Source organism: Falco cherrug, chromosome Z, assembly GCF_023634085.1.
Source record: "Falco cherrug isolate bFalChe1 chromosome Z, bFalChe1.pri, whole genome shotgun sequence".
Classification (NCBI taxonomy): Eukaryota; Metazoa; Chordata; class Aves; order Falconiformes; family Falconidae; genus Falco; species Falco cherrug.
In genome coordinates this window covers 37,734,620-37,760,204 of record NC_073720.1, presented here as the reverse complement: position 1 = coordinate 37,760,204, position 25,585 = coordinate 37,734,620, and the positions used below count along the sequence as shown (strand labels likewise).

At 38.1% G+C, this 25,585-nt stretch overlaps 1 protein-coding gene across 7 annotated transcripts in view; it reads left to right on the top strand.

The window, feature by feature from the left end:
- The window catches only part of TJP2 (tight junction protein 2), a 66,244-nt gene that overhangs the window by 38,067 nt on the left and 2,592 nt on the right, over positions 1 to 25,585 (top strand). For 5 of the 7 annotated variants that reach the window (XM_027811963.2, XM_055699894.1, XM_055699895.1 and 2 more), the window contains 21 exons: positions 4,267 to 4,320; positions 6,356 to 6,480; positions 8,689 to 8,791; positions 9,511 to 10,090; positions 11,664 to 11,767; positions 11,922 to 12,075; positions 13,100 to 13,208; positions 13,319 to 13,458; positions 13,990 to 14,056; positions 16,086 to 16,236; positions 16,993 to 17,101; positions 17,795 to 18,005; positions 19,296 to 19,483; positions 20,581 to 20,676; positions 20,784 to 20,863; positions 21,938 to 22,148; positions 22,575 to 22,675; positions 23,058 to 23,270; positions 23,629 to 23,739; positions 24,714 to 25,049; positions 25,456 to 25,541. In XM_027811963.2, coding sequence (XP_027667764.2) covers positions 4,276 to 4,320; positions 6,356 to 6,480; positions 8,689 to 8,791; positions 9,511 to 10,090; positions 11,664 to 11,767; positions 11,922 to 12,075; positions 13,100 to 13,208; positions 13,319 to 13,458; positions 13,990 to 14,056; positions 16,086 to 16,236; positions 16,993 to 17,101; positions 17,795 to 18,005; positions 19,296 to 19,483; positions 20,581 to 20,676; positions 20,784 to 20,863; positions 21,938 to 22,148; positions 22,575 to 22,675; positions 23,058 to 23,270; positions 23,629 to 23,739; positions 24,714 to 25,049; positions 25,456 to 25,541 — 3,320 coding nt within the window. In that variant the 5' untranslated portion in view covers positions 4,267 to 4,275. Of the gene's footprint in view, positions 1 to 225; positions 341 to 3,532; positions 3,583 to 4,266; positions 4,321 to 6,355; positions 6,481 to 8,688; positions 8,792 to 9,510; positions 10,091 to 11,663; positions 11,768 to 11,921; positions 12,076 to 13,099; positions 13,209 to 13,318; positions 13,459 to 13,989; positions 14,057 to 16,085; positions 16,237 to 16,992; positions 17,102 to 17,794; positions 18,006 to 19,295; positions 19,484 to 20,580; positions 20,677 to 20,783; positions 20,864 to 21,937; positions 22,149 to 22,574; positions 22,676 to 23,057; positions 23,271 to 23,628; positions 23,740 to 24,713; positions 25,050 to 25,455; positions 25,542 to 25,585 lie in introns of those variants that run through there. The other 2 variants (XM_027811961.2, XM_027811962.2) reach the window with 2 other exon arrangements.

Genomic DNA, 25,585 nt, shown 5'->3' with positions numbered 1-25,585 from the left:
GATCAATCTGTTTCTGATGCTTATTTTTTTAGAAAAAACATAAGATTACAGGACTGCTTTTTACTGGGGACTCAAAGTGAGAGTTAGTTAAACTCCTGGTAGATTTCCCTACTGTGGTTTTAATGTGTTTCTGTGTGAAACTGACAGCAGGATTTGTTCGAGTATGTAGGCCACTATTGTATTAGAATTACATAACCGTGTTGAGTGGTGGAAACAGATGAAAAGACAGGGATGTACGGCGTCCCCTCACAGATTATATCCTGCAACAATGAAGACAGCTCAAGCTCTGCAGAGAATGTGGTCACATGCAGTCAAAAAGTTGGGGATTTTGAAAGGGCACGTGAGTTGCTTTTTGTTGCATCTTGCTCCAAGTCTTTCCCCCCACCCCTCCCTTCATATATCCCTCCCTTCTCCAACTCACTTTTGTAGCCAGATAACTATTGTGGCAGATCTTCTGGTTTTGCTCTTCTTTCAGGGTGAATGAAGTTGTCATTGGTGATCTCTTAGTAGCAAGTAATTGTATAAATCTCTGATGACTGTCAGTGAGAGTTGCAACAGCTGCCTGTTCATAGTACACAGACAATTTTAGCTCTTCCTGCCAAAGATTCTGTTAAGCAGTCTATTTTGGGTACGTAGAAAGCACCTGTCATTTTGGTATATGAGCATTAGGCAGATTTAAACAAATCCTGACTACTGTGTTCTAATTAGAAATGGACTGACTTTAGTCACTAATGAATTTAGAGTAGCTAATTACAGTAATTTGCATTTACTGCAGGTAGCCTGCTATTTATATGAAACCTGGGTAGACTTGCAAAACAGTTGGTATTAGTAACTGACTGGAGGTGGGGTTCTTAACCATTTTGCATGCCTTTCTCCAGTGTTTTGGTCTGCTGTCTTGCAGTGAAATTGTGATCCTATAAGGGATGTGCAGGCTTCTCAGGATCCCTTTGTGTTTCCTTTACAGATGATGTATGAAGAAATTGGCAAGGTGATGGAGGCTTTTTGTAACCCATCACTTGATGCATTCAGAGGAAGGTTATATTATTAGACATGGAGTACAGGAATTTCACAGTTGTGGTAGAGACTTCAATCTTAGTTTTGATCAAGTCCTCAACTAATGATTTGTAACATTTGTAGTCTCTCCCTTCCTCTCAGTCTTCTCTTCCCCATTAATCTGTCAGTGTGGGTTAGCATTGTGGCAACGGCAAGCAGCAGTACATTTTATAATGTTAAAGAGATTATTGCTTAGAGATTTGAGGGAGTACAGATGTGTTTTGTGCCTTATGGGCTTCCAAGGTGATCATTCAGTTCTCTAAACTGTGTTACAGAGCATGCATACCTTCATCAGTATGGCAGAACTAGTTCTGTTGCCTTGGTAATTATGTTTCACAAAATCAACTTTGCCATGTACTTCCCTCTGCTAATATAGCATACAGCAAATGGGAAACAGTTTCCTGAGGAGCAGTTTCTAAAAATGTATTACTTATGAAACAAATACTTATGAATTTAAAAGTGAATTATTTAATTAGGTTTTGTTTAATGTTATGGTTTCATGCTAAAAATAAATCCCCAAAATTTACACAAAAAGTACCTGAGAAAGTGACTGATACTGTGAGGAAGAACTTTTTCTAGACACAGATGAGGTAATACTATACGGGTTCAACATCTTGCAAGCACCTTAGGCAGTGTTTTCTTTTCCACTCATATTACTTATTTTTGTGACCAGATGTCGTAAGACTTACTTACCAGAGCAAAATAAACTTAACCCTGTTACTTTACAGTGCTTTGATTTACTACACGATGTGTCTCTCCAGTTGTGCGTGAAGTTTTACTTGTGCCACTGCTCACGGGAGGCCTAGTTTACTGGAAGGAAATTCCTGTATGCTTAAATATTTCATGCCCATAAATCCATCCCCGATATCTTCACTGTGCTTTCCTCAGTTCTTTTTCTGCAGTGTTGTACTGAATACAAATAAGCAGCCATTTCTCAGGCCTTCCTTTAATGGGTAGTGTATTGAAAGACCTGGTGTTAGAGTTCCTGGAAGAGTAAGGGAACTATGCCGCTGTGAGCCCACATCAATTTCATCCTGTCTGCCTTAGTGTTTGCCTGCTCAGAGATGGACTTGGTATTTCTTGGCTGGGAAGGTAGTGTCAGTAAGAGCTGCATACAGGTGCAAACCAAATTTAAGTAATGTTCTTGTTACACGTGTAGGTTGTTAAGGCTTTTATACAGTGAGAAGGATGGGAAAGATTTTCCATCTCTCCTGCTTCTACAAAATTTGAACCCACGTGCTTGTCCTTCAAATTTTATCAATCATTTCATACTTTTTCATTTCTAAAACTTTCTTCAGTGAAGTCAACTGAAATTTAAATGACACAGAGGACCTTCTTTAGCACAGCCTGGATGAAGAGGTTAAAAATATCATACGGAAAAGCAGGGCAGTGATGGCATAGCCAAGGGTCAGTGGTAGGTAAATTCTTAACACATTTTCATACATGCCAGACAAGCAAGCCTGATCACTTCTATTTACGGCAGCATCACAACAGCTCTGAAAAAGTGCTTAGTTGAGAAGAAAGTTTTTACTTATGGAAGTTTCTTTATGTAAGGGAAGGTATGTAGTGAGACAGTTCAGTGTCAGCTAGTTGAAGTCATGAGGAGGTGTCAGCTGGTTAAATGGGAATATCAGATAGAATAATTTCACCCTGTGCTTTAGCGGAGTAATTCACTGACCCAAGACATATATGTTTTAATTCTAACGGTTATAAATGCCATTCGTTCTTGTCTGATCTAGACAAGTAGAAACTGGGAAATTCTTACTTTTGTTATTTTTGATGTAAGACATTCTCTCCTCCAGCTATTTTAAATGAATTTTTTAATTAAACCCAAAAGTTCTGAAAACTGGGAAGCATTGTTTATTTTCTTGGAGAGCACTGGAAATTTAACACTGTTCAGTGCTGTAAAATTCCTGGTAAGAATGCTGAATGTTTTGCATGTTCCTTCAGGAACTCTGAGCAGGACTTACATTTGAAGTTTGTTTTTCAATACAGTAAATGTGTAATGGAAAAGGTAAACTTAGTTCCTCCCAGGAGCTCAGAACCCACTGGTAGAATACATCATGAGGTTCTTTGCATTCAAGAAACAGCATCCATAGCTTGCTAAACAGTTGTATACTGCCAGAAGACTTTTACTCTGAAAATATGGGGGATGCTTTAAAGTACAGGCATACCCTTCTTGTGTCACTTCTCTGTCTACTGTTTTGGGGTTTCGTTGCCAGTAATCCCTTTAATGCCTTTAAAAAGACTGTGAAGTCAAAACTGAGCTTCTGTCTGAACTTCAGTTTTTTGAGCATACTCTTAGCTTCCCAAGAAAGAAGACCACTTCTAGCAGTAAAAACAAATAAAGCTATGGCTTGAATATGTACATGCACGTACATGTGCAATGGCTGGATTTTTTTCTGCAGTGAATGCTTTGCATTTTGAAATATTTGCAATATGTCAAATATTGTGGTTCATTTTTCTCCTTGTTTTACAGGGCAGACACTGAACGGGCTGGCTGTGTACTATATGATGCATCACAGCTGGGTGATTATTCTGTATTATATTTTAAGCTGTGATGTTGGAAAGATTTCAGGTTAGGTCATGTAAGATAAACTGATCAGTTCAGGATCAGTTTTAACTGGAAATATGGAAAAAATGTTTCTGAGAAGTGTCACAAAAATGGATATACCAGTGCTATATAGTGATAGACTGTGTTTGCCAGTAAAATTTAATTTATTAAAGAGAACCTCAGTACTCAGTTATGCAATTCATAGTGGACGAAACATTTTGTTAAATCTATGTGAACAAGAAGCCAAAGATGTGAAGGCTAGTTCATTTTGAAAACCTCAGTTTCAACTGCTAATCTTATTGCATACTGGAATGGAGAGGTCTTCCTTAAGTATTTTGTGTGTTATTTGAATTGGAGCTGTAGAATGCTATTGTAATCTGAATTAAATGCTTTTGCTGAATAAGACTTTTTCAGAAAATCAGAATGAGCTGTTAAATCAGTGAAATGTGAAGGGATTCTGCCACCCTAGACCTATTAATATTTGTTGCCTTTTTAAAGAAAAATAATCATCAATTGACATACATACAATTCATACTAACTCAACCAAATTATTAGAGTGCACATGTGTTTTTTATACCTGTGTTTTAATGGGGTATTTCACATTGTAATTTAGATAGTTGTATGCTTTGTGTTTTACTATTGGTTTCTGTGTGCAACAGGCCCCAGGCATGGAAGAGCTGATATGGGAACAGTACACTGTGACCTTACAAAAGGTGAGTGAGTGCATGTTATATTTTTAGTTTTCAAATATTCAAGCACTGGTTTAGTCTAAGTATGTTTTACAATAGATGTCATTAGCATGTCTGAGTTTAGAATAGGATTAATTCGTTGTCCAAATCAGATGTGTTTTTCATTTTAGAGCTTAGTTGCTAGTTACTCATACAATAGTGTGACTCTTTAATGTTAAGAGTAAATTAAATTAACAATTTAAGTGCTATGTTTGCTACTGTTTGGTCTTTTTAATGACAGTACAATATACCACGTACCAGCCACATAGCTAAATTCATCATTGAATAACCTTAAAGACAAAGCAGATGGTTCTATCAAGCAATTATGGTTAATGTCAAAGCTTTATAATAATCACTGAACATGAGCCCACTGATATTTTTTTAAAATATACTTTAACATCTACCAATACAGAATCTAGTAGAAAACTACTGTCCTCAAAATTCCTAAAATACATGGATTATAGATGTCAATTTTAACAACTCCTTTCAGAAAAGAGGAAGTATCTCAGTATTTAGAGAGCTTTTGTGTTAAAGAAAGTAGGCTCCCTGTTTCTGAGTTCTCTCATGTCTGGGCTGCCACACCATGGCACAGGATGTGTACTTTGGTGGTGGCATTCCCCGGTGTTCTGATGGTCTGAGTTCAGTGAACGACCTGTACTGTGCTGCTTAGATTTTTTTTTTACATGTTCTGCAGTGAATTCCACTTGATGACCCCAGGTAAAATAGCCATCTTTCCTACACAGCCTGTTTTACGTGCTGAATTGTTGAGAAAGGGTTGTTTTTCAGGTTACAGAGGGTAGGCAGGAGAAATATTGCAGAAGCAGAGCTTGGTTCCTGTAATTTTCAACTTTTCAGATTTTGAATATCATGTAAATGAGCATTACTACTTTGCCTCAGAGACAGGCATATACTGCTGAAGTGGCAAATGGCTGTTGGACTTGCTGCATCAGCTGCTACCAACCAATTAATTTTACCATTATTTTGAATTCTGTATTGTTTTGGCTTGAAGCATCAAACTACTTCCTGTAAAACTAAGGTACAACAAGTGAAGTGCTGTTATAAAAAAACCCCAAACCAAACATTGCTCTTTTCCTCCTCAAAGAAATAATCACTGAAGATTGATTTTAGTGGAGCATGAGCGAGCTGGCTTGTGATGAATTACACACACTGAAGCATGAATTTGGGGAAAAGCACTTCTTTGATTTGGTGTATTACTTCACCAGTGCCTTAAAACATTTTGTTTAGATGTAGCACAATAGGTATTTTACAGTAATAGGAGGTGTATGTAAAATAGTTGATAAAATTAAACCTGTGTGTTTAACAAAATGTATGGTTTTGTGCACGTTGTCTGCAATTGACTTGCGCTAACAGTTTTCAGGTCTAGTACATGACATGCTTCCTTTGCACCCTATTAAGTATTTTCCTGATGTTATGAATGCCATCTGAGGGCTTTTACGGATCTGATATGTCTATGATGACATAAAATACATATTTAAAATAGTTGATTATAAGAGCAGATAATTATAGAGTTCACAAGTTCATTGCTTGCTTTTGTAATCAGCCATGAACTTGTTTAGTTTGATTGAGGCATAAGTAGTTATTCCAAACTAGATAGGCAGTCATAATGAAGATGAGATCCTGGAAAAGCTGTTCCAGTTTCCCAAGCATCACTAATAAAACAGATTTCCCTAACAATAAATTTGGTATGAATAACCAGTGGGATGGTGGAGCAGAATGCAGGCTAAGTTAGTGAGTCCTTTGCTTAATTGCTAACCATCACAGTCTGCAGACTGAGGTTTTGGAACACAGAAACATGTCTTGGTACGTGGATTTGTAAACCCATTCCTTTTTAAATCTAGAGCTGCTGTGTATTTCTGCAACTGTCTGCACACAACTACCATATTTTAAATAGTATCTTGGTAGAGTGCGATCACAGGAACATTCACATTACTCTTCTTTCTTCCTGTCAAAATTTCTATGTATGGAATTGAATTTTGTTGTATCTGGTTTTGTTGTAAAGGATTCAAAACGAGGATTTGGGATTGCAGTTTCTGGCGGCAGAGATAACCCTCACTTTGAAAATGGTGAAACATCGATAGTCATTTCAGATGTTCTCCCAGGTGGTCCAGCAGATGGATTACTTCAGTAAGCAATTTCATGTTTTTCTGTGTGGCATATTTTGAGGGGCAGCGATGTAGAATACATAAAACCTTCAGATAGGCTTGGCTGAAATCCTGGTGATTTAATCCACTCAAGATTTGATGCCCTCTTGAAAACCTGTATGTCTGTTTTAAATAAATAAAAAATAAACCCCAGCCACCCAGAGGTGTTTTTATTTGCTGTTTTGTAAGAAAGTAAATGTCTTTTAAAGAAACAGTAGAAATACTTAGTATCTTACAACATCATTGCTGTCCTTCCCCCAGGAAACACATTTAGTGATCAATTACTAGTTTTAAAGAGAATGGCTTAAGGCAGTCCACAGAAGGGTCTTGGCTCCCAAGGTGTCAGGAGCAATAACTAAGGAAGGAAGATGAACAAAAGTGTTTGTTAAATATTTTATTTCATATTTGAAAGAAAAAAATATTGGAATGAAGTGTTTCTGTAGTCCTCCTGGTAACTTTATTCTTGGTGAGGCAGCATCTGTCATGGATGTCATCAAGTAATTTTAAATCTGCAGGCTAAGATAAACAGTTTTGAGCCCACTGCTGATCACTTTTTCGTCCTTTGACCTGCAATACCCAGTGAGGACTAGACAATTTGCAAGAATGCCAAAGTTCTTCAGTAACAGTAGTTCAGAAGAGTAGATTCTGGCTATTTTGCTAAACATTAATTTTTGGTGACATAATGAAAAGACTGTCACAGGAGTAATTATTGAAATCCAGGATAAAAAGCCCAACACCATTATTGTCCACCCTGTTCCATAACCAACCTGTGTTTTGGGAGTAAAAACATGTCCACAAATTATGTAAGATTTTATGTACATTGTTGATGACAAGGCAGTACCAAGCAATTCAGGCACATTCAGACAAAACACATTCTGAAGAAAACTGAAAGTAAAGCTGTTCCTCCAACAAACTAAGGAACATAGGCCTAGCGTTCAGAGTGTGGGGGAATTAGAATCCTGCAATCCTTTCTAAGATAGAGTGAGCATAAATAATTTGAGCATTTGATGTAGTGTTACAGCATTAAGTTTGATACCGCCTTTGGAGGTGTGGACTGTGAAGAGAGCTATTTTAACTCTCACGTAAAGCCCAGATGAAACTGATACTGGAATACAGTGTGCTGTTCCAGCATTCAGTAAAAGGAATTGGAAGGTTATAAAGAGAAGCACAAAAATCATTCAGGAGTTAAAGTACCTTACAAAGAGAGCTTTACAGTATGTAATCTTCTTATTTAAAAAGAAGATTGTGATGTGACTTGATTACAGTGAAGAGAAAATAATGAATACTAAAGATTTCTTTTATCTAGCAGAAAATGGCACGTTAACCAGTGATCAGTTGAGCTAATGCTCTGACGGTTAAGGTTACTGAGTGGTCACCAGAATAAGCTAATACAAGAAGAGGTAGATTTTTTATATTTTTTTTTTTTAGTCTCCTGCAGTTTTTGCTCTGAAATGCCTTTTTGGAAGATATTTTTTTAATTAATCATGTGTTATGGGGCAGTCTCCTGCAGGTGACTTAATTGTTAAGTCTTACTGATCTATTTGACTAACAGGAGGTCTGAATACACAAGTTAGTAATCTCTTTTGGCCTGTGTTTGAGGGTAGGGAGGACTTTGTGTATTATAGTTTGGAGCTGGGGTTTTTTATTCCCCAATCATCTTTCTTCACAGTAGATAAGACCTGAACACCAGTCTTTAAGAAAAGTGTACTAGAGTAGTACTTGTCAAGTTTTGTCTGAATACTGGTATGACTGCTGCTGTTTGAAGCTCTCTTGAAATTTCTATGTTGTGTGAAAATATCTAGCACTACGTGTCAAAGACTCAGAGTTCTGAAAGCACTAAAAAAAGTTTTAATGGTCATCACAAATATTCTTTAAAAAACAAAATCTTCTTTGACATTATGGCAAGGTACTTAAGCCGGACATGTACATGTAGAAAGCCGGACATATACATGTAGAAAGATACACACTGCTACTCAAAGTCTAATTTTTAAACATACTGAAAGCTTCTTCTAGTATTCAGGTATCTTAGTGTTTGTATAACAGTTTTTAAGCAGAACTGCCTGTTAAAGTGAATGGAATCCATAGGTTCCCCCTGAAAAAAAGTCTTTGTTGTTCTGGTGTTTTCATGAAGACTCCTCTTAATATTTTTTTTTTTTTTTTGTCTCTTTTTCTGTCCCTCCTCCTCTTCCAGAGAAAATGATCGGGTGGTCATAGTTAATGGGACCCCAATGGAAGATGTTCCACATTCTTTTGCAGTCCAGCAACTTAGGAAAAGTGGAAAAGTGGCCACCATTGTAAGTAAATTACAAATGTATTCACTCTACAGGGGTATGTACCTGTGCAACCAGTCAAGATTTGGTTATCTTCTATGAAGTGTGCTATAAATGCACAAAGCAAAGCAAGCCTTTGCCCAGTGGAATGTATAAAGTAAATAAAGCAAAGACAAAGTTTCTACAGGTGAAACATGGAAATTAAACAACATTGTCACAAAGTTATCCTGTTGAAAAGCTGGGAATAAAATGTATGTCCTCACTCTCTAATTTTACTGAATGTCGTAGTTGGAAAAAATGGAAGTTTTGTGAGGCAAATGATGTTCTGCTTACACAGACTCTTGTCCGAGAATTTGCTGTCTAGATTGGCTTTCATTAGTTGAGAAAGGCATCCACAACTCTCTCTTTTGGTGGCTTGTCCAATTTTTAGAAGTCATCTAGAAAAATAAAAAAAAAAATAATTTTTCTCACTCTTGTAGAGGTAAGAAGAATGTGGTTGTTGATCTAATAAATTTTTTTTAAATTCTTGTACTGTTCTTTATCATCCCAATTCATAATCATCCCATCTCACATCTAAAAAACCTAACTGAATGGTTGTTCTATAAATGGAACACTGGTTTTCTTTTTTTTTTGTTGTTGTTCCCCGACCCCCCAACCTCTGTTCAAAGTGTGAAGAGTATTCATCTGTTAAATTTCACATTCTGACCATTGGAGAGTTTTTTGTTTTGTGTTGCATTGAACAGGTAGTGAAAAGACCAAGGAAAGTGCAGGCTGCCGCACTGAAGAGAAGCCCCTCCCTTGACTATGAAGACAGAGCTTTAGACGTAATGGATGACCATGCAGAATTTGATGGCAAAAGTGCTCGAAGTGGCTATAGTGAGAGAAGCTGGTATAGTGGCAATGAAGGGCGCAGCCAAAGCTGGGGAAACAGCCTGGATCAGAGCTATAGAGATGAACAAGACAGAGGGCGTAACCGAAGCAGAGACCGTGACAGGGAATGCAGCTACAGCCGTGATCAAAGTCGTGGTAGGAGTATTGATAGGAGCTTGGATCGAGACTATAGAAGAGATCGGAGCAGGGGAAGGAGCATTGACAGGGATGGTGGCTATGAACAGGACTACAGGGGAAACTATAGCCCACCCAGTTATAGTCGTGGATCTCAACCTGATCCTAGATATGGGAGGGAAGTGAGGAGTCGAAGTCAGGATAGGCTTTGTTCCCGAAGTCCTTCGCCTGAAATACGCCATCAGCGTGAGTACCTAGGACTGCAGGATCAGAATGGACCTATCAGTGTTCTCTTAACAAAAGGCAGACATAATGAAGGTAGGTATAGTAGGGGAAGAGACAAATTGTCTTTTAATACAGCATGTTATTTTGGTGGGGGAGGGAGAGGAGCTGAATATTCTCTGCTTTTACAGGTTAAATGTCGAGTTTTCTAACTGATCGCTTAATTTGTTTTTTCATTCTTCCTGGCTGGTTGGAGTGCTTTTTCCCCCAGCACCTTCAACTTTACCCTTGAACAAAGAACTGTTCACCCACATAATTTAAGTCTTTTCGAGACACTGCATCAGTTGGTTTTCCATTTTCTGCGCCCTGTTGTTCTGGTTTTGGTTGGAAACATGGATCTCATAGTGATTCAGATTACATTTGGCACATCAACAAAAGGGTCAGCTACAAAGGGTGAAGAGCAGACTCTGCCTTTAGTAGTGCTCTTACTTCTTCCTTATTACATAAAATTTAATATAATAATATTATATTGTTATTAACTTAATTAATATTAATAATTAAATTGGTTCCAAGGATTGTTTGGTTCTGAATACTTCAGAACAGTTATAGAATATTGAAATAGTAACAGCTGAAACAGACTTTCCTTGCTGTGTATTGGAGTGTGTAAATGAAAGCCAAAAGCCCAGTCTTTGTGTGCTGTGAAATAAAGACTCTTGTGCTATAAAGCATATCTGAGATTAGGTTGTGGGTTCTTTTCTGTTTGGGCTTTTTTTGGGGGAGGGTGTGGTAGTTTGTGGGGGTTTTCTGGGTGATGATTTGTTTATAATTGCCCTGTTGTGATTTGGAAGAATTTTCTGGTCATGTGAACTGTGAAAGGAGGAGCTAACCTATTTTTTCATTGACTCTGGCAAGTATCCCTTTCCCTCCTTCCTGTTCTTCCACTGCATATAATGTTTCCACTTGTAAAAATAATGCAGATAGGTGAATTTTAAGATAGGATAGGAGATTTCAGATAGGAGAAATTTAAGGTGTCTTTGTTCAATTTTATGTTTAGTTAGTAATTCCATAATAATTTCTACCATTCATATGGATATTCTGCAAACTTGCTCAAATGTGATTTATTAGGAGCAGGTGACTTTTTCTTTACTTTTCTGTTCTAGGATGTGTGTGTTTTAAGAGTGTTACCTTTCTTTTTGAGTAACAGATACACTGATCCAAGTAGCTAGAATCAAAGGGGAAAAAGGTGATGGTGATGGGGTTAATCCTTTGCCTGAAGCAACTGTGAAAGTTTCTGGTGTACAGATAGGACAAACGGGTAAAAAAACCCCATCACTTCTATTAGGGCTTTTTGACCCTTTTCCCTTTCTATGTCATGCAAAATATGATAGAGACAGAATCTAATCCAGCACCTTAATAAGCACCTCCAGAACAAAGGCATTGTTCTGCTGTTGTGTCCATCTGTAGTTTTGGTCTGCTGTTTGTTTTTACTGTGGTGACTGGACAGAAATTGGAGAGTTAGCTTAGGGTTAAGTGGGTTTACTAGGTCCACATTTCTTTTTTTTCTTTTCTTGTGGTGTAATGGGGTCTGCTGTTTGTACACTTTGTAGTTTTAAAAAAATACATCTTCACTCATCTTCTAAGCTACAGTGGATTATATCCCTGATTCCAGAATATGGTCTCCGGCTTGGAAGTCAGATCTTCATAAAAGAAATGACCCGTACTGGCCTAGCAACCAAAGATGGCAACCTTCATGAAGGGGATATCATTCTCAAGGTCTGTTCTGGTTATACTGCTTACAGTTTAGCAGGCACTTGTTATTGTGGTTGCTCTGGCATAAGTCATGTTATAGTGAAACTTACTATTGAAGTTGAACACAATATATCTTGTTTGTTTACTTACAGTGTTATTGTTGCCTTTTTATGTCCAGATCAATGGTACAGTGACAGAGAACATGTCTTTAGCTGATGCCCGAAAATTGATTGAGAAGTCACGGGGAAAGCTCCAGCTGGTTGTCCTCAGGGACAGAAAGCAGACACTGCTCAACATTCCTTCATTGAACGACAGTGACTCAGAAGTGGATGGTGAGGTTTAATGTGGATAAAAAGTTCTGGACTCTGTGCAGGGACAGAATGGAACTTAAGAGTGTTTTTGCTGTGGTGGAGTGGTACTAGGATTCTTTCAAACAAACAAAAAATAACCTAACACAAACAAACCAAAGTAATAGCCAATTCAGCATCAAGGCTACTTCTTTTAGGTGAAAAAATAATGTTGTAGTAATTATATAATTACATTTTGGACAGGGGCAGAGATAGAAGAAGCAATGTTGATCTGGCAAAATCAATCTTACTTCTTGGAACAAGCAAGTCATTTGCTTTAACAAAGTACTTCAGTTTTAAAAACAAGTGGATTGGACTGGTTTCTTCTTCTGAGGGCATTAACATTCATGACTGTGTTTAACATGAGAGGAAAAAATGTCAGGGTGAGGAAATTCAGTCCCCCTGCACAACTGTTTTCTATTTCCAGTATATATCCTGTACAAATGATCTCTCACAGTATATGAGCTATATCTCTCAACTTAATCTTGCTTTGGGAAGGGCTCAGGATGTTTAGGGGGCGCAGGGTTGTTTAGTGCAAGATATTTGTTTCTCTGATGTCAGAATACTGGGTGCAACTTCTTGTAGAAGAATGTATTGTGAAGAATGAGATACAGTTCAAGTCTGAGGGCTATTCTGATTCTTTTGTCACTGAAAAGCAACGATGTGAGAACTGCTAATGTGAAGGTCATCTCTTTGGGAACTTCCATGACACCTTAAATAAAAGGCTGCTAACTAGTTAATGAGTGTATGGTATGCTCAATGTAGTTGTGAAATGAGTGTTTTTCCTAAAGGTTGTGTGAAACCTTCCTGAAATATTTCAGGGGGATGTGAAGCTGGAAGCACTGAAAGGCATACAGCGCTTTCTGAAGTCAAATCCAGCTTGAAACAGCAGTAGGCTTAAATGTTCAGCACGTCTTATATGTGAATGCTTTATAAATAAATATGGTGATCAGACATGCAGATAGTTTAAACAAATCCTGCATTTCTTGATTTGCTGCTCTCTTTACAGACATTTCTGAAATAGAGTCAAACAGATCATTCTCCCCTCAAGATGACAGATTACATCATTCTGATCTAGAGTCACATTCATCCAATGAAAAGCTGAAGGAAAAAACAAAGTAAGAAATGGTCTTTTCTAGTCCATTTTCCTAATGCTTGTCAAAGAAATTCTTAAAATAAGTGTCATTCTTATCTGATTTCACTACACTTCTTTTCTTCTTTCTTTTAGTGCAAAAGATGACCCATCCTGTAGGTTGTCCAGGATGGGAGCAATGCCTACACCATTCAAATCAACTGGTGACATTGCTACTTCTGCTGTTACAGTTGCAGACACAAGCAAAGAACTGAAGTACCAAGATGACACAGAAGGTTAGTTTGAAGGTTTTGGTTGTTTTTTGTTTGGTTGGTTTGTGCTTTTTTTCCCTGGCCACAGAATGGGCACTCCCCTAATTAGGTTTACATATCTAGTATACTCTTCATGCCAATCCCATCCTGACACACAGAGGCCTGTCTTTGCTCTGTGGTGCAGAGAGAGAAGAAACACCTGAGATTATTTGAAGGCAGTTGCTTGTTGCTTACTAGAATTGCCACCTCAAAAAGCAAGTACTCTCCTAGAGCATCTACTGTAATCTGTTGCTCTAAGCAGCCAAATGAAGCTGTTCCTGAAGTCTGATCTGGCTTGCCTGAAAGGGTTGTGTATCCTTCCCTTGACCTTTTTGTTCTTTTTCAAGAATTAAAAAAAAGGGGAAAAATCCATTCTAGTCAGAGAGATGCTTGACATTTAAATCTGTATTAATCTTTGGCATGGAGGGGTTTGCTTGCTATCTGATAACTAAAAATTGCTGCCGTTTATAACTTTTTTATTAGCTCAGTAACTTCTGTTGGCTTTTTTACATACAGTGTCTCAACCAAAAGCAGTTACAAGAACAATTCTTAAACCTAGCCCTGAAGATGAAGCAATATATGGGTAAGGCAGCACTTGCCATGTTCTTTTGCACTCAGTGTTCTCCCAGTGACCTGTACCTTATTCTTCATAGCGTGCGTTTTGGGGATTTTGCCCATTTGGAGTGATACTCCTTTTATAGCTTAATGCCAAGAAAAGATGACATGGCTTCTGACTGACTGTGTTTGAGTTAAACATAGTTTTAGATGTATCTGCCTGGAAGGTATAGACCTGCCTTCTACCTGGAAGGTGTAAAACACCCTGTGCTTCTGGGCTTGCATGGCAGCATACACATTGGTATATTTTTATGGTTTTATTGTGCTCTGTTTGGCACTTTGAGATAGTATTTAGAGCACTATGTCTGTTTTGGGGCTCCCCAGGACAAGGAAGACATTGACACACTGGAGTGAGTCTGGGGAGTTGGTGGCTGCAGCATATGACATATGAGAAAAAAATGAGAAAACCGGGTTTGTTAAGCTTGGAGAAGAGAGTACTTGAAGGGACATCTTGCTGTCTGCAAAGACCTAATAGGTAGTGGGTGTAGAGGAAACATCCATGCTCTTCTCAGTAGTAGGATGAAGAGCGAGGGACACAAGCTGGAACACAGGGAATTCTGACTTGATATCAAGAAGAAAACTTTTTATGATGAGTGTGGGTAACCACTGGAATAGCTGTCCCTTGTAGGCTGTGGTATTTCCACTACCAGAGATACTCAAAAACAGCTTCAAGGCCCCGAACAACCTGCTTTGAGCAGAAGGCCATTTTAACCTGTGCAATTCTATGGAAATTTATTTTACACCTCTTCCTTTATTTTATATATATAGAAAAGACAACCCTCCCCTTCCCTGCAGTATTAAGTTACAAAGAGAATGTCCTCTAATTTGTAAACAAGCTTGTTAGAAGACAGGGCCAAAAAAGTGTTTATGTACAAGCTGGAAATTTCTGTACAGAAATTTGTGTATTTTCTTCAAATTCAAGCCTGTGCAGTCCATATTGCAGTTCTAGTCTCTGCTTAGAAATGAACAAGATATTGCTTACAAAGTTGACTTTTGTGTGGAGTTTTTTAATGATTCTTATCAGTGGTCAAATGGAACCTGGTACTGTTGATTCTTGAACAATTAAGATACTAGAAGTTGCAAACTGTATTAATAGGAAATGAACTAACATGTTTTCATGTGAGAGTACTCAAATACAGAAATCGAAGGGAAAAAGACCACTGAGATTGTAAGGAGAAGCCTATTGACAAGGTTTTGAAGATATTCTGTAGCTTGGTGTATTTTCTTAAATGGATTCCCTTCTCAGATCTTTTCTGGGTTGGATCCTGCATATGTTGTCATTGATGTGCAAATTAATCAAGTGATTATTCTAGTGAAGGGGAATTTATAATACAGGCTTAGGGTATTACTGAGAAAGGCTGACAGATAAGTACTGTCCTCTGTGTTGGAAGGTCACTCAGGCATACAGTGTTTGTGATAGCAAAAAAGCTGAACCTAGTCCAGTGGCCTCTCCCACTGCAATGTGAAAGGACTGATTGTTAACATACCAGTGGAGTGTACTTGGAAGTATTTCTCATTACAAGAACATTTGAAGGGTTCTGTCTAACAAACATGTTAAGCTGCAAAGAAAATAGGTATAAATTTAATCCATGTGACAGTTCTCAAGCATATGGAGGAAAAACAATGAATATGATTATTTATAACTCAGGCTGTTGTCAAAAAAACCCTCAGCTGCTCATCTGAGAGGGGTTCCGATAGGTAGGGAACTATCTGGGGACTTCAAGAACAGGGTGTTGTTTTCCTGCTCTGCCAAGACTCTGTATACCACTTAACCACTCTTCCTAGTTCAGTTTCCACTCTGAAAAATGCAAATTCTCTACTTCCTTCCCTCACTGAAGAGTTATTTGGGTAAATATATCCTATATAGGAAAGAAAGGGGCTAAGAATATTATAAACGTGATTTTGTTGAAGGGGTTGCGATTTTTTTCTCTTCACAACCTGTTGTTGTCATAATGCCTAACATCTGGTCTGCCTTTTTCTGCCTGTAAACCTTGTAGTCCTAATACGAAAATGGTGAGATTCAAGAAGGGGGACAGTGTGGGTCTACGACTGGCTGGCGGAAATGATGTAGGGATATTTATTGCCGGAATTCAAGAAGGCACCTCAGCTGATCAGGAGGGACTGCAGGAAGGAGATCAGATTCTTAAGGTATGTGTTCCTGAAATGCAAATCACTTTTATATCTTTTGGTTTGCTTCTTAGTGGAAATATGGAAGAAATTATGATCTTAGGAAATCAAGTTATTGCTTTCAAAGTGTTGATGTGTGGCGGAGGGATTTTACTGAAATGGGTTTTTGAAGGAGGATTATATATCAAGCTTTAGTTTGTTTAAGATTCTGTGGAAGGGGTAGGTAGGGGAAATATTAATCAAGAAAAATACCGGAAGATGGGAGAATTAATTTTCTGTACAATGCTTCTTTCTAGTCTTGGAGGAGGAAAACATTAAGGCTGACATATTTTTCTTCTTTCATCTTTCTCCAATTTCCTTGGTTAATACTGATTTATTTTTCCAGTTTCAGAATTATATCTACGCCATTTTGTCCTCTTACATTCTTCTTTTTTTCTGAAAATTCAAACAGGAGGCTTATGCAATTTTCTCTTTTGCCTCTTTTCTCTTGTGATAGGCTTGATTTTTCAAGGCCTTTTGGAGTCTGTTAAAGTAGAAGAGCAATATACCAGTACACATAGAGGACCTTGGATTTCAGAAAGGTTACAGTTAATGGCTGGAAGAAAATATTTCTTAGGGCCACAATCATCCATATTGACTTTAAAAAAACCTCAGTACAATAAGGGAAGAGAATATTTAAAGTTTTTTTTAAATGAAGCAAAAATCTTTGGTTATTGCTTTTATTGTTGATTTTGCAGGTGTTGATTGTTTTTGGTTTTGTTTTTTACTGGTACACAGGTAAACAGTCAAGACTTCAGAGGCATTGTTCGGGAAGATGCTGTTTTGTATCTCTTAGAAATTCCCAAAGGTGAAACAGTGACAATTTTGGCTCAAAACAAATATGAAGGTAGGCTTTGAACAAAATGTGTATATGTCCATGAAGGTTTTAAGCTGTTTTGTCAGTGAAACCACAAATAATCTCTCTTATGCTTGTTCTTGATAGCATTTAGTTACCCTTCTATTTAGTCGTTTAGAAGATAGATGTATTCCATACCTCAAGGATCGTATAGATGTGCACGTGTGATGTGTTTTTCAGAGCACTTCATCTCTTTCTTTATTAGCAAATAACATATCTTCTTAATGCTAAAGAGTTGCAATGTACTGCTTGTTCCTTCTGCTTTTCTGTCTGTAGCAGCTGGCCAAGATCTGCTGTTAGTATTTCTCCTCTGCTGTGTCTGGGCAGTCATAAGGGATTCAGTCAGATAGCAGCAAATGGACAGTTTTATTGATGTACAATTAAGCAGAAAGCAAAGCCTCTTGCTTTCCTGTTGGAGACTGCCTGCTATAATATTGAAGTACCATAGCTGCCTTTCGCTTTGGGAAGGCACAAGTACCTCCTTCCCTCAGAGCTGTAAGGTCTGTACATGTACAGGTATAAAACACTCTTGATGCTGTGTGTGTAGGACAGTGGATGTGAAGGCTAGCTTTTTGTATGTTTGTGAGCGAAGGGGAAGAATTTCAAAACTGTTCTGCAGAATGACAGCTTAATCTTTCTTTCAAGTGTAAAAAAATATAAACTAAAGGGGAGTTTCTCTTTTAGTCTACAGAGACATCATGGCCTGTGGCAGAGGAGATTCATTCTTCATCAGGAGCCACTTTGAGTGTGAAAAAGAGTCACCACAGAGCTTAGCATTCACCAGGGGGGAGATCTTCAGAGTAGTTGATACACTGTATGATGGCAAACTGGGAAACTGGCTGGCTGTGAGAATTGGAAATGAACTGGAAAAGGGCCTAATTCCAAATAAGAGCAGGTAAGGTGGCATCTTGTCTTCCTACCCGTTGTTGAAAATATTTTTTTTTCCCCAAATGATTGTTGCTTCCTATGTCATACCTTTCTTCTTTTTCCTCCCTCCTCCGCCCTTACAAGAATAAATAAATTGTTTTGGTTTTACTTTCACAGCAATTGGTGCTTGTAAAACTGTAGATTTTAGAACTGTGGTGTTATGTGAGGAGAGTATCAGAGAGGATGGTGTTACCTACATATTTGGTCCGGTATTTGCAACACAGACCTAGAGCTTCTGTCTCGGCAATCAATCAAGTTTGACCACTAGCTGCTTCTGTTCCTTTTCTAGAAAATGGATGGAGGGTCCTATTTTTGCTTTTTTTGCCTTTCTCCCACTTCTTCCCCCTGCTGCCCCCAACCAAATCAAATCAAAAAAACAACAAAAAAACCCCCTACACCGTAGGAACCTCATGACTGAGTGCAAGAGTACTCTGATGATTATCTTTTAAACAAATTTTGGTGCTTGAATTTCTTTGGTATATCCTTATGGACAATGTTTCAAGAACTTATGCCATGGCTAATATTTCTTGGTAGTTGTAGTCCTTATTTTTGCATGAAATACTGAGTGAACCACAGCAATATTTTTTGCTTAAATATGCTTTCCTAGTCAAAATTCCTGTGAGGTGATAATAAGTGTTCAAATATGCACAGTGAGTAAAGGTATGATTTTTAAACTGTAGCTTTTACATTCATTAGAGTGGTTGTGATTTTAAGATAAAGAAGGTCACAACTGCATTGTACAGAAGTTCCTGAAATGTGCTGCTTATGTGATTCCTGTGCCTCTTCTCTGGTTAGCACATTCTGTCCCCTCTGTTAATTGATCTAACCAAAACAGCCTTTTTTTCTATGCCATAGTGACTTAACTTGTAAGACGTAATGAAGAATAGTGATAGTAATTTCTTAGGCCTTCAGTTCTGAGTTGCAGTGTCTCACCACCTCTTTGCAGTTGCATTTCTTTTTTTGGCAGTTGCATTCTTTTATTTATGCCTATGTGAGTTACCAGTTTAAGAACTGAGGACTCATTCTGGCCAGCCATCTTGTAGCTGTGGCAAGTCAGAACATCATTCTGACACCGTGTTTACTTCAAGACAAAAGATCTTGGACTTCTTTATTCTTTCCTCTACTCATGGCTGTCTGTCTAGCACATTACCTGCTGCAAATTCAAAATCCATTGTTGTTCTTCAGCGAAAGCGTCTTTATCCTCTGTTCTATACAGAGGATAGTTCTGTACAAATGAACTCTGTGCTTTCTCTGTCAGAGCTGAGCAGATGGCCAGTGTTCAAAATGGCCAAAAGGATGGCTCAAGTGATAGGGCAGATTTCTGGAGAACACGTGGCCAGCGATCTGGAGCGAAGAAAAATCTGAGGAAGAGTCGTGAAGATCTGACAGCTCTTGCATCTGTGAGCACAAAATTCCCAGCTTATGAGCGTGTTCAGTTGCGTGAAGGTAAGTAAGACTGCTGTGAGCCAGTTGCCCATTTATTGCTGGCTGGGTGAGCATCCAAATATTTTGTCAGCTAAGTAAGTGATTTCAAACAACTTGTGTTCAATGTTATATTTGAGCAACAGGAAAGGATGACTTTTTCTCAGAATGCAAATTTCTGGATGCTATTAACTACTCTAAGAAAAAAGCTTTTCATGTTTTTAAACTGCTACTCTTCTCCTTTGCCTCCAAATTGCACGTGCTAGTTTCAAGGCTTAAAATGAAAAAAGGAAGAAGCAAGCAGGGTTTTCCTGTTTCCTTAACTTCCCCTGGACTAGTTTTGAAAGTAAAATCTATATGCCTAAGATCAATCATAATCTTTAGCTTACTTATGAATACCACTTTTAACATTACCTTGAGAGCAAATACAACCCAGGTATTTTCAACAGATTGTCCAAATGTAGTCAAGCTTAATATGGTCCATCTCCATGACTCTAAACTAACTATATTACTAGTGATTTTGAGTAAGTCAAGATAATTTTCTGGGTGTTCACACATGACAGTATTGTGGAACTAAACAAATAGTAAAACGTATTAAGGAGCTCCCACGTGTCTGGATGAAGGCTGAGCAATAGAATGACATTCTCCCATTAACTTATGAGGACTGTGTTTGCACTTGTTTTGACATAAGCATAACAGAATTTTGCATTTCTTTGCTTCTGCAAACTGCCTGGTGGTTGGTTTAGCATTTGTGTCTCTATTCACACAGAACCCATTGGGTTAATGTTCATGCTATTTTGCTGGATGGAAAGATTACTGAAGATCTGCTGTATGTTTTCAGAATGTAGAAACCTTTCAGTACATCTTCATTAGAAGGAATAGGGAAGCTGTTAAGTTAAAACAATCTCTTTGGCTTTTTCAGCTGATAAAAATAGCCTTCTGTGTGAGTTACGCTGTTGCACAAACTTTTGAGAAATAACTTTTAAGAAATATTTTTAAAATACATAGTAATTGCATAGTAATAATGCATAGTAATTGAGGATCTTGTCTGTGCCATTTAACACTTATATTTAAAACCACTCTTACCAGGCTTACCTTTTCACCAAATATTTTTCTTTCAGCTGGTTTTAAGAGACCTGTGGTGATATTTGGCCCTATTGCAGATGTTGCTATGGAGAAGCTGTCAAATGATTTGCCTCACCTGTACCAGACAGCAAGTAAGTTGTTCTCCTAGCTTCCTTGTCATCTTTAACTGAGAGAATGGATAGCTTAATAATCACAGCTGCCCAGCCACTCAAGATAAGCTAAAATGTTGTCTTTGCAGAGACAGAACCCAGAGATGCAGGTTCAGAGAAGTCAACTGGGGTAGTGCGCTTGAACACTGTGAGGCAAATCATTGAGCAGGTAGAGTATTTCTCTGTGAAAATTGCTTATTCTCAAAGGCATGTTGTTTGGTTGGTTTGTTCCTAAAACTTTGTGAGTCTTCAAATCTTCACTGCAACTATTTCTGCAATAAGCAGGCTTGGCTTAATGATAGGGCTGTTTTGAAATTGTTCAATTTTTATGATTTTGATAGCTGTCCTCCGAGTGGGAAGATGAACCTGATATTAGCAATTAAATTCTCCTTCCTTAGTTCATTCTAAATTTGAACAGAAGGGTAGCTGTGTTTTACTGTATGCTTTCTGAATTTGCCATGGAGGCTCTGCTATCATGCATTCCTCTACTTGCTTTTACTATTGTCAGAAACATAACATTTTAGGTTGCTTCGGAATTACTACTACTGAAATGAACAGGAAGTGACTATGATAGCTTAAGTGGATTCAGTCTCATCTACTGAGACTGCATTGACCTTTTTTATAATACTGTTTCGAGATCAAGTAAATAGGTAGTAATCAAGAAGCCTAAAAAACTTAGGCAAGAAGAATGTATTCTACAGCTTACTGCCCTGAGCCCCATAAAATTGGGTCCAGAGGGGTTAGAATGTCACACAGAAGTCTGTTCAGAGCATGGGCTCCACTGAAGCACACATTTGAAAATCCCGTTCACCTTTGCTAAGAAGGAACGTATTAAATGAAAGAAGTGAGATTTGCCTCAGCTAGTAAGTGTAGATAAAAGCTTACAGATAGTGCCTAGAATAGTTGTGGTAGCGGAAGCTGTGGTAAGAGCAGGTAGAGAGAAAAGCTAGTTAACTTTTCACTACCTGTTTAAAAAAAAAAAAAAGGTAGAATAAGCGCACTTTACTTAATATGACAGTTAACATAAGAATGTGGTTATTGAGGCAAGAGCTCTTCAGAAAAATAGAGTTGAAAAGAAGAGGCTGCCTGCTCTGGCTTCTGAATGTGGTATAGTTGGGAAAAAATCCAAAATGTTGTGGTCTTATTTAGACAAAAGCATCCTGGTTTTCCTAGGATGTCATGTTCCAACCACCTCCTTTTATTCCCCACAATCAGCACACTGATTGAGCTTTCTTATTAACAGGATAAACATGCTCTATTGGATGTGACTCCTAAAGCAGTGGACCTGCTAAACTATACCCAGTGGTTTCCAATTGTGGTCTTCTTTAACCCAGACAGTAAGCAGGGTGTGAAAACCATGAGGCAAAGACTATGCTCCACATCTAACAAGAGCTCAAGAAAACTTTATGAGCAAGCAAACAAACTGAAGAAAACTTGTTCCCACCTCTTTACAGGTAAGGAAGAATGTGTGTCTAACCTTCTTATCAAGACAGTAGTGGGTGTGACTGTGTGAGTCTTGAGACATCTACTTACTGCTCTGCTTATTAACTTATGCAGGTAGGAACTAAAAGGGTGTGAAAGTATGGTCATGAGCAATCCCTTCCTTGACTTTTTTCAAAGTTCCTTGTGCTGCCAAATCTAATACAGAAGAAATTTTAAATTGTCATGCTTTCATTGAAAGACAAGTGTTTTAATAAGCTTGAGGGCTGGACAAACAATAAGATAAAAATACCATGCTTCTGTCAATGATCCAAATGAAATAAATGGGTGTTTAACATGCTCACGTAACTAAACCAAAAAGTGTTAAACAGCAAAGGCTGGATAAAGGATCACATTGCATTTACTATATATATATATACTTTTTCCTTCAATTTTTACAGCCACCATCAATTTGAATTCAGCCAATGATAGCTGGTATGGTAGTCTGAAAGATACAATTCAGCAACAGCAAGGAGAAGCAGTATGGGTATCAGAAGGGAAGGTAAGTAGTCAGGCCATAGTATTAAGTTATACAGATGCTTCAAGATATCTCTTGCCAGTAAAAATTGTTCAAAATGTTGATTGCCAATACTGGATAGATTAGACAAGTAGTAGTTTATGTCTTTCTTGGTAACAAAAAATTACTTATTATTGTTCTTTTTGTTATACTTTGGAGCTTTCATCACAAATGCTGTGGCTAGGGGAGAGTGGTAAGAAGGGATAAACTTTTAAAGGACTTTCCTATGAATCTGCATTAGAGTTTCTTTCAGTTCTGCAAAGTCATTCTTAGGAGCTCTTTGTCATGATGTTGAGAGAGACCTAACTAGACTGTAACTCTTACATATTTCATCTTTGTTCCTTAATTCTTACTGACTTTTTTCTAGATGGATGGCATGGAAGATGATGCAGATGATCGTATGTCTTACCTTACTGCAATGGGTGCTGATTATTTGAGTTGTGACAGTCGGCTGATCAGTGACCTAGAGGACACAGATGGAGAAGGAGGTACATACACTGACAATGAACTTGATGAGCCCTTGGATGAATCAAGGATTTCATCTGTTAGCCGGTCCTCTGAACCTGTGCATCATGAGGAGGTGAGGGTATTGGATTTTCATCAAGACTGTGCTTTGGACTTTCTGAAAGCCCTGCATGTATGGCTTTAAAATGATATCTTTTTTTAAACTGCAGGGTTATCTTACCTCTGATAGTGTTTCAGAGCTACATTGCATAAAGCAAAAATAGTAATAGCTCTGCTTTTCTGCCTATCTTTATAGGTTTCCTGATGATATCTTGTCACTTTGAACTTTGCAATTACATCTGCAGTGATTGTGGTCAGGTTGCTGACAGTCATTTGACTCCTGGTTACTGTTCCCAGAACAGTAAACTTGACATAGAGAAAAAGAGACTGAATTACTGGATGCTGCAGTCATTTACTCTCATTTTCTTTCACAGAGTTTAAAAAAATTTAGCCCAGAACCACGGGCTCAGTTGAGAAAAGCTGGTAGCAAGGAGATCCTTAGAGAACCAAGTCCACCTCCAGCATTCAAGCCTGAACCACCTAAGGTAAACTTGTAGAAACAAATTTGAATAAAAGTTTCTCTTTCTGGAGAACTCTCCAAGGTGGCACATTAGGAAGAGTGATAGGAATGATCAGAGACTAGAAAACATTGCAAGTGTGGAGAGAAGGAAGGACTGAAGATGTTGCAGGATCAAGCAGAGAGAAAACTTCAAGGATAACAGTTCTCTTCACATATGTGTGCTATCTATATGGAATAAGAAAGTAGACTCCTTTTTTGTGTCTGCTAACAAATTGAAAGGCGCTTTTTTAGCTTAGCAAGAATAAAGGTAGGCTAATCACCAGGAAAAGCATATCTGATGGCTATTATTATGAAGTACAAAACCAGACTGTACCACCTCTGAAATCAGTCTCTATCACTAGAAATTTGTATTAACTGTTTATTCAAACCTTGCCCAGAAATGATGCAGGGAAAAAAATAACGATATTTGGGCACCAAGTTCTATTTTAGCAGTTCTTGATTTCCCATGACCCCAATGTCCTTTCTTTATGAGGATGGGTGCCCTCACATAGTGCATGAATTCAAAGTATATTCAAGTATGCCTTGACAGTGGAGACTGGGCAGAGTAGGACATGTGTAAGGAAAATAAAGATGGAATAGAAAACAGACTTAGGTCCTGTGGACTTCTAAACTGGTAGTGATAATTCTACATTAGGTAGTGTTAACAGATCATTTGAGAGGTCAGTTTTCTCTGCACTGTCCCCTATCACAAGCTGGTGATCCTTAAAAAATGGGACAAACAAGTCTAAATGTGTTAGTCTTTTATAGGTTGATGTGTAGTGCATGAGCATATGGCCAACATGTTGCAGCAGTTCAAATACCTTTCAAACTTGCTCCAGATGAAGATTGACCTGTGTTAAATACATAGCTGGAATGATTAATTTCATTTTAAAGCCTCATTTGAAATGAAAATTATGAGGTTTCTGATGTAATATTTGTTTGCGTATTTTATACTTGCAGGGAAAGTTACAAAACAAGGAGGATCTGTATGACTTTCCCAAGAATTATGACTCCAAATCAAGTAACACTGCTGTTGGCAGTGAGACTTCAACTGTATCAGCTAAAGCAGCACCACCACCTGTTTCGGTGAAACCTGCCTTTGGGCGTCCCATCCTGAGAAACTCTCAGCCAGCAATCCCACCTGCGGAGGAGGAGGAGTCAAAGTTAGAAGAGGAAGAAAACGAACAAGAAAATACTCCAAAATCTGTATTGAGGAAAGTAAAAATATTTGAAGAGATGGATCATAAGGCAAGGTTGCAAAGAATGCAGGAACTACAAGAGGCCCAGAATGCCAGGGTATGAAGAGATATGTTCTCCCCCTGCTGTGCTTTCCAGCATATAGAACAGCCTGCATTCTGAAAATGAAAATCATGCCCTTGCATTGTATTGCTTCTGGAGGGAGAAGTCTGGGAAACCACACGAGATATATCATTGTGTTGATTTGGATGTAGAAAGAGGACATATTTTAAGGCTTCCTACTATAACTATAGAAAGTTGACTTATAATAATCCTGTTGCTTTTGGCAATGCCATTGTTGTCACATGTGCATTGAATTATTACTCTAGCAAAAGATTATATAATTGTAGGAATATGAATAAGATTAATTTGTTCTTTCAGTTGTAGCTGTGACCTGCTAGATCTACAGTCTAGGATCCTTAACAGCTACACTTGAACAGTTATTTTCTCCTACTTTCTCTTAAAGCTTGAAATTGCCCAGAAGCACCCGGATATTTATGCTGTCCCTGTCAAAACACAGAAATCAGAACAGAACTGGCCCCAGCCTATGAGGTAAGGTGTATCCAGTTTAAAGCATTCTGTCTTGATTGTTTACT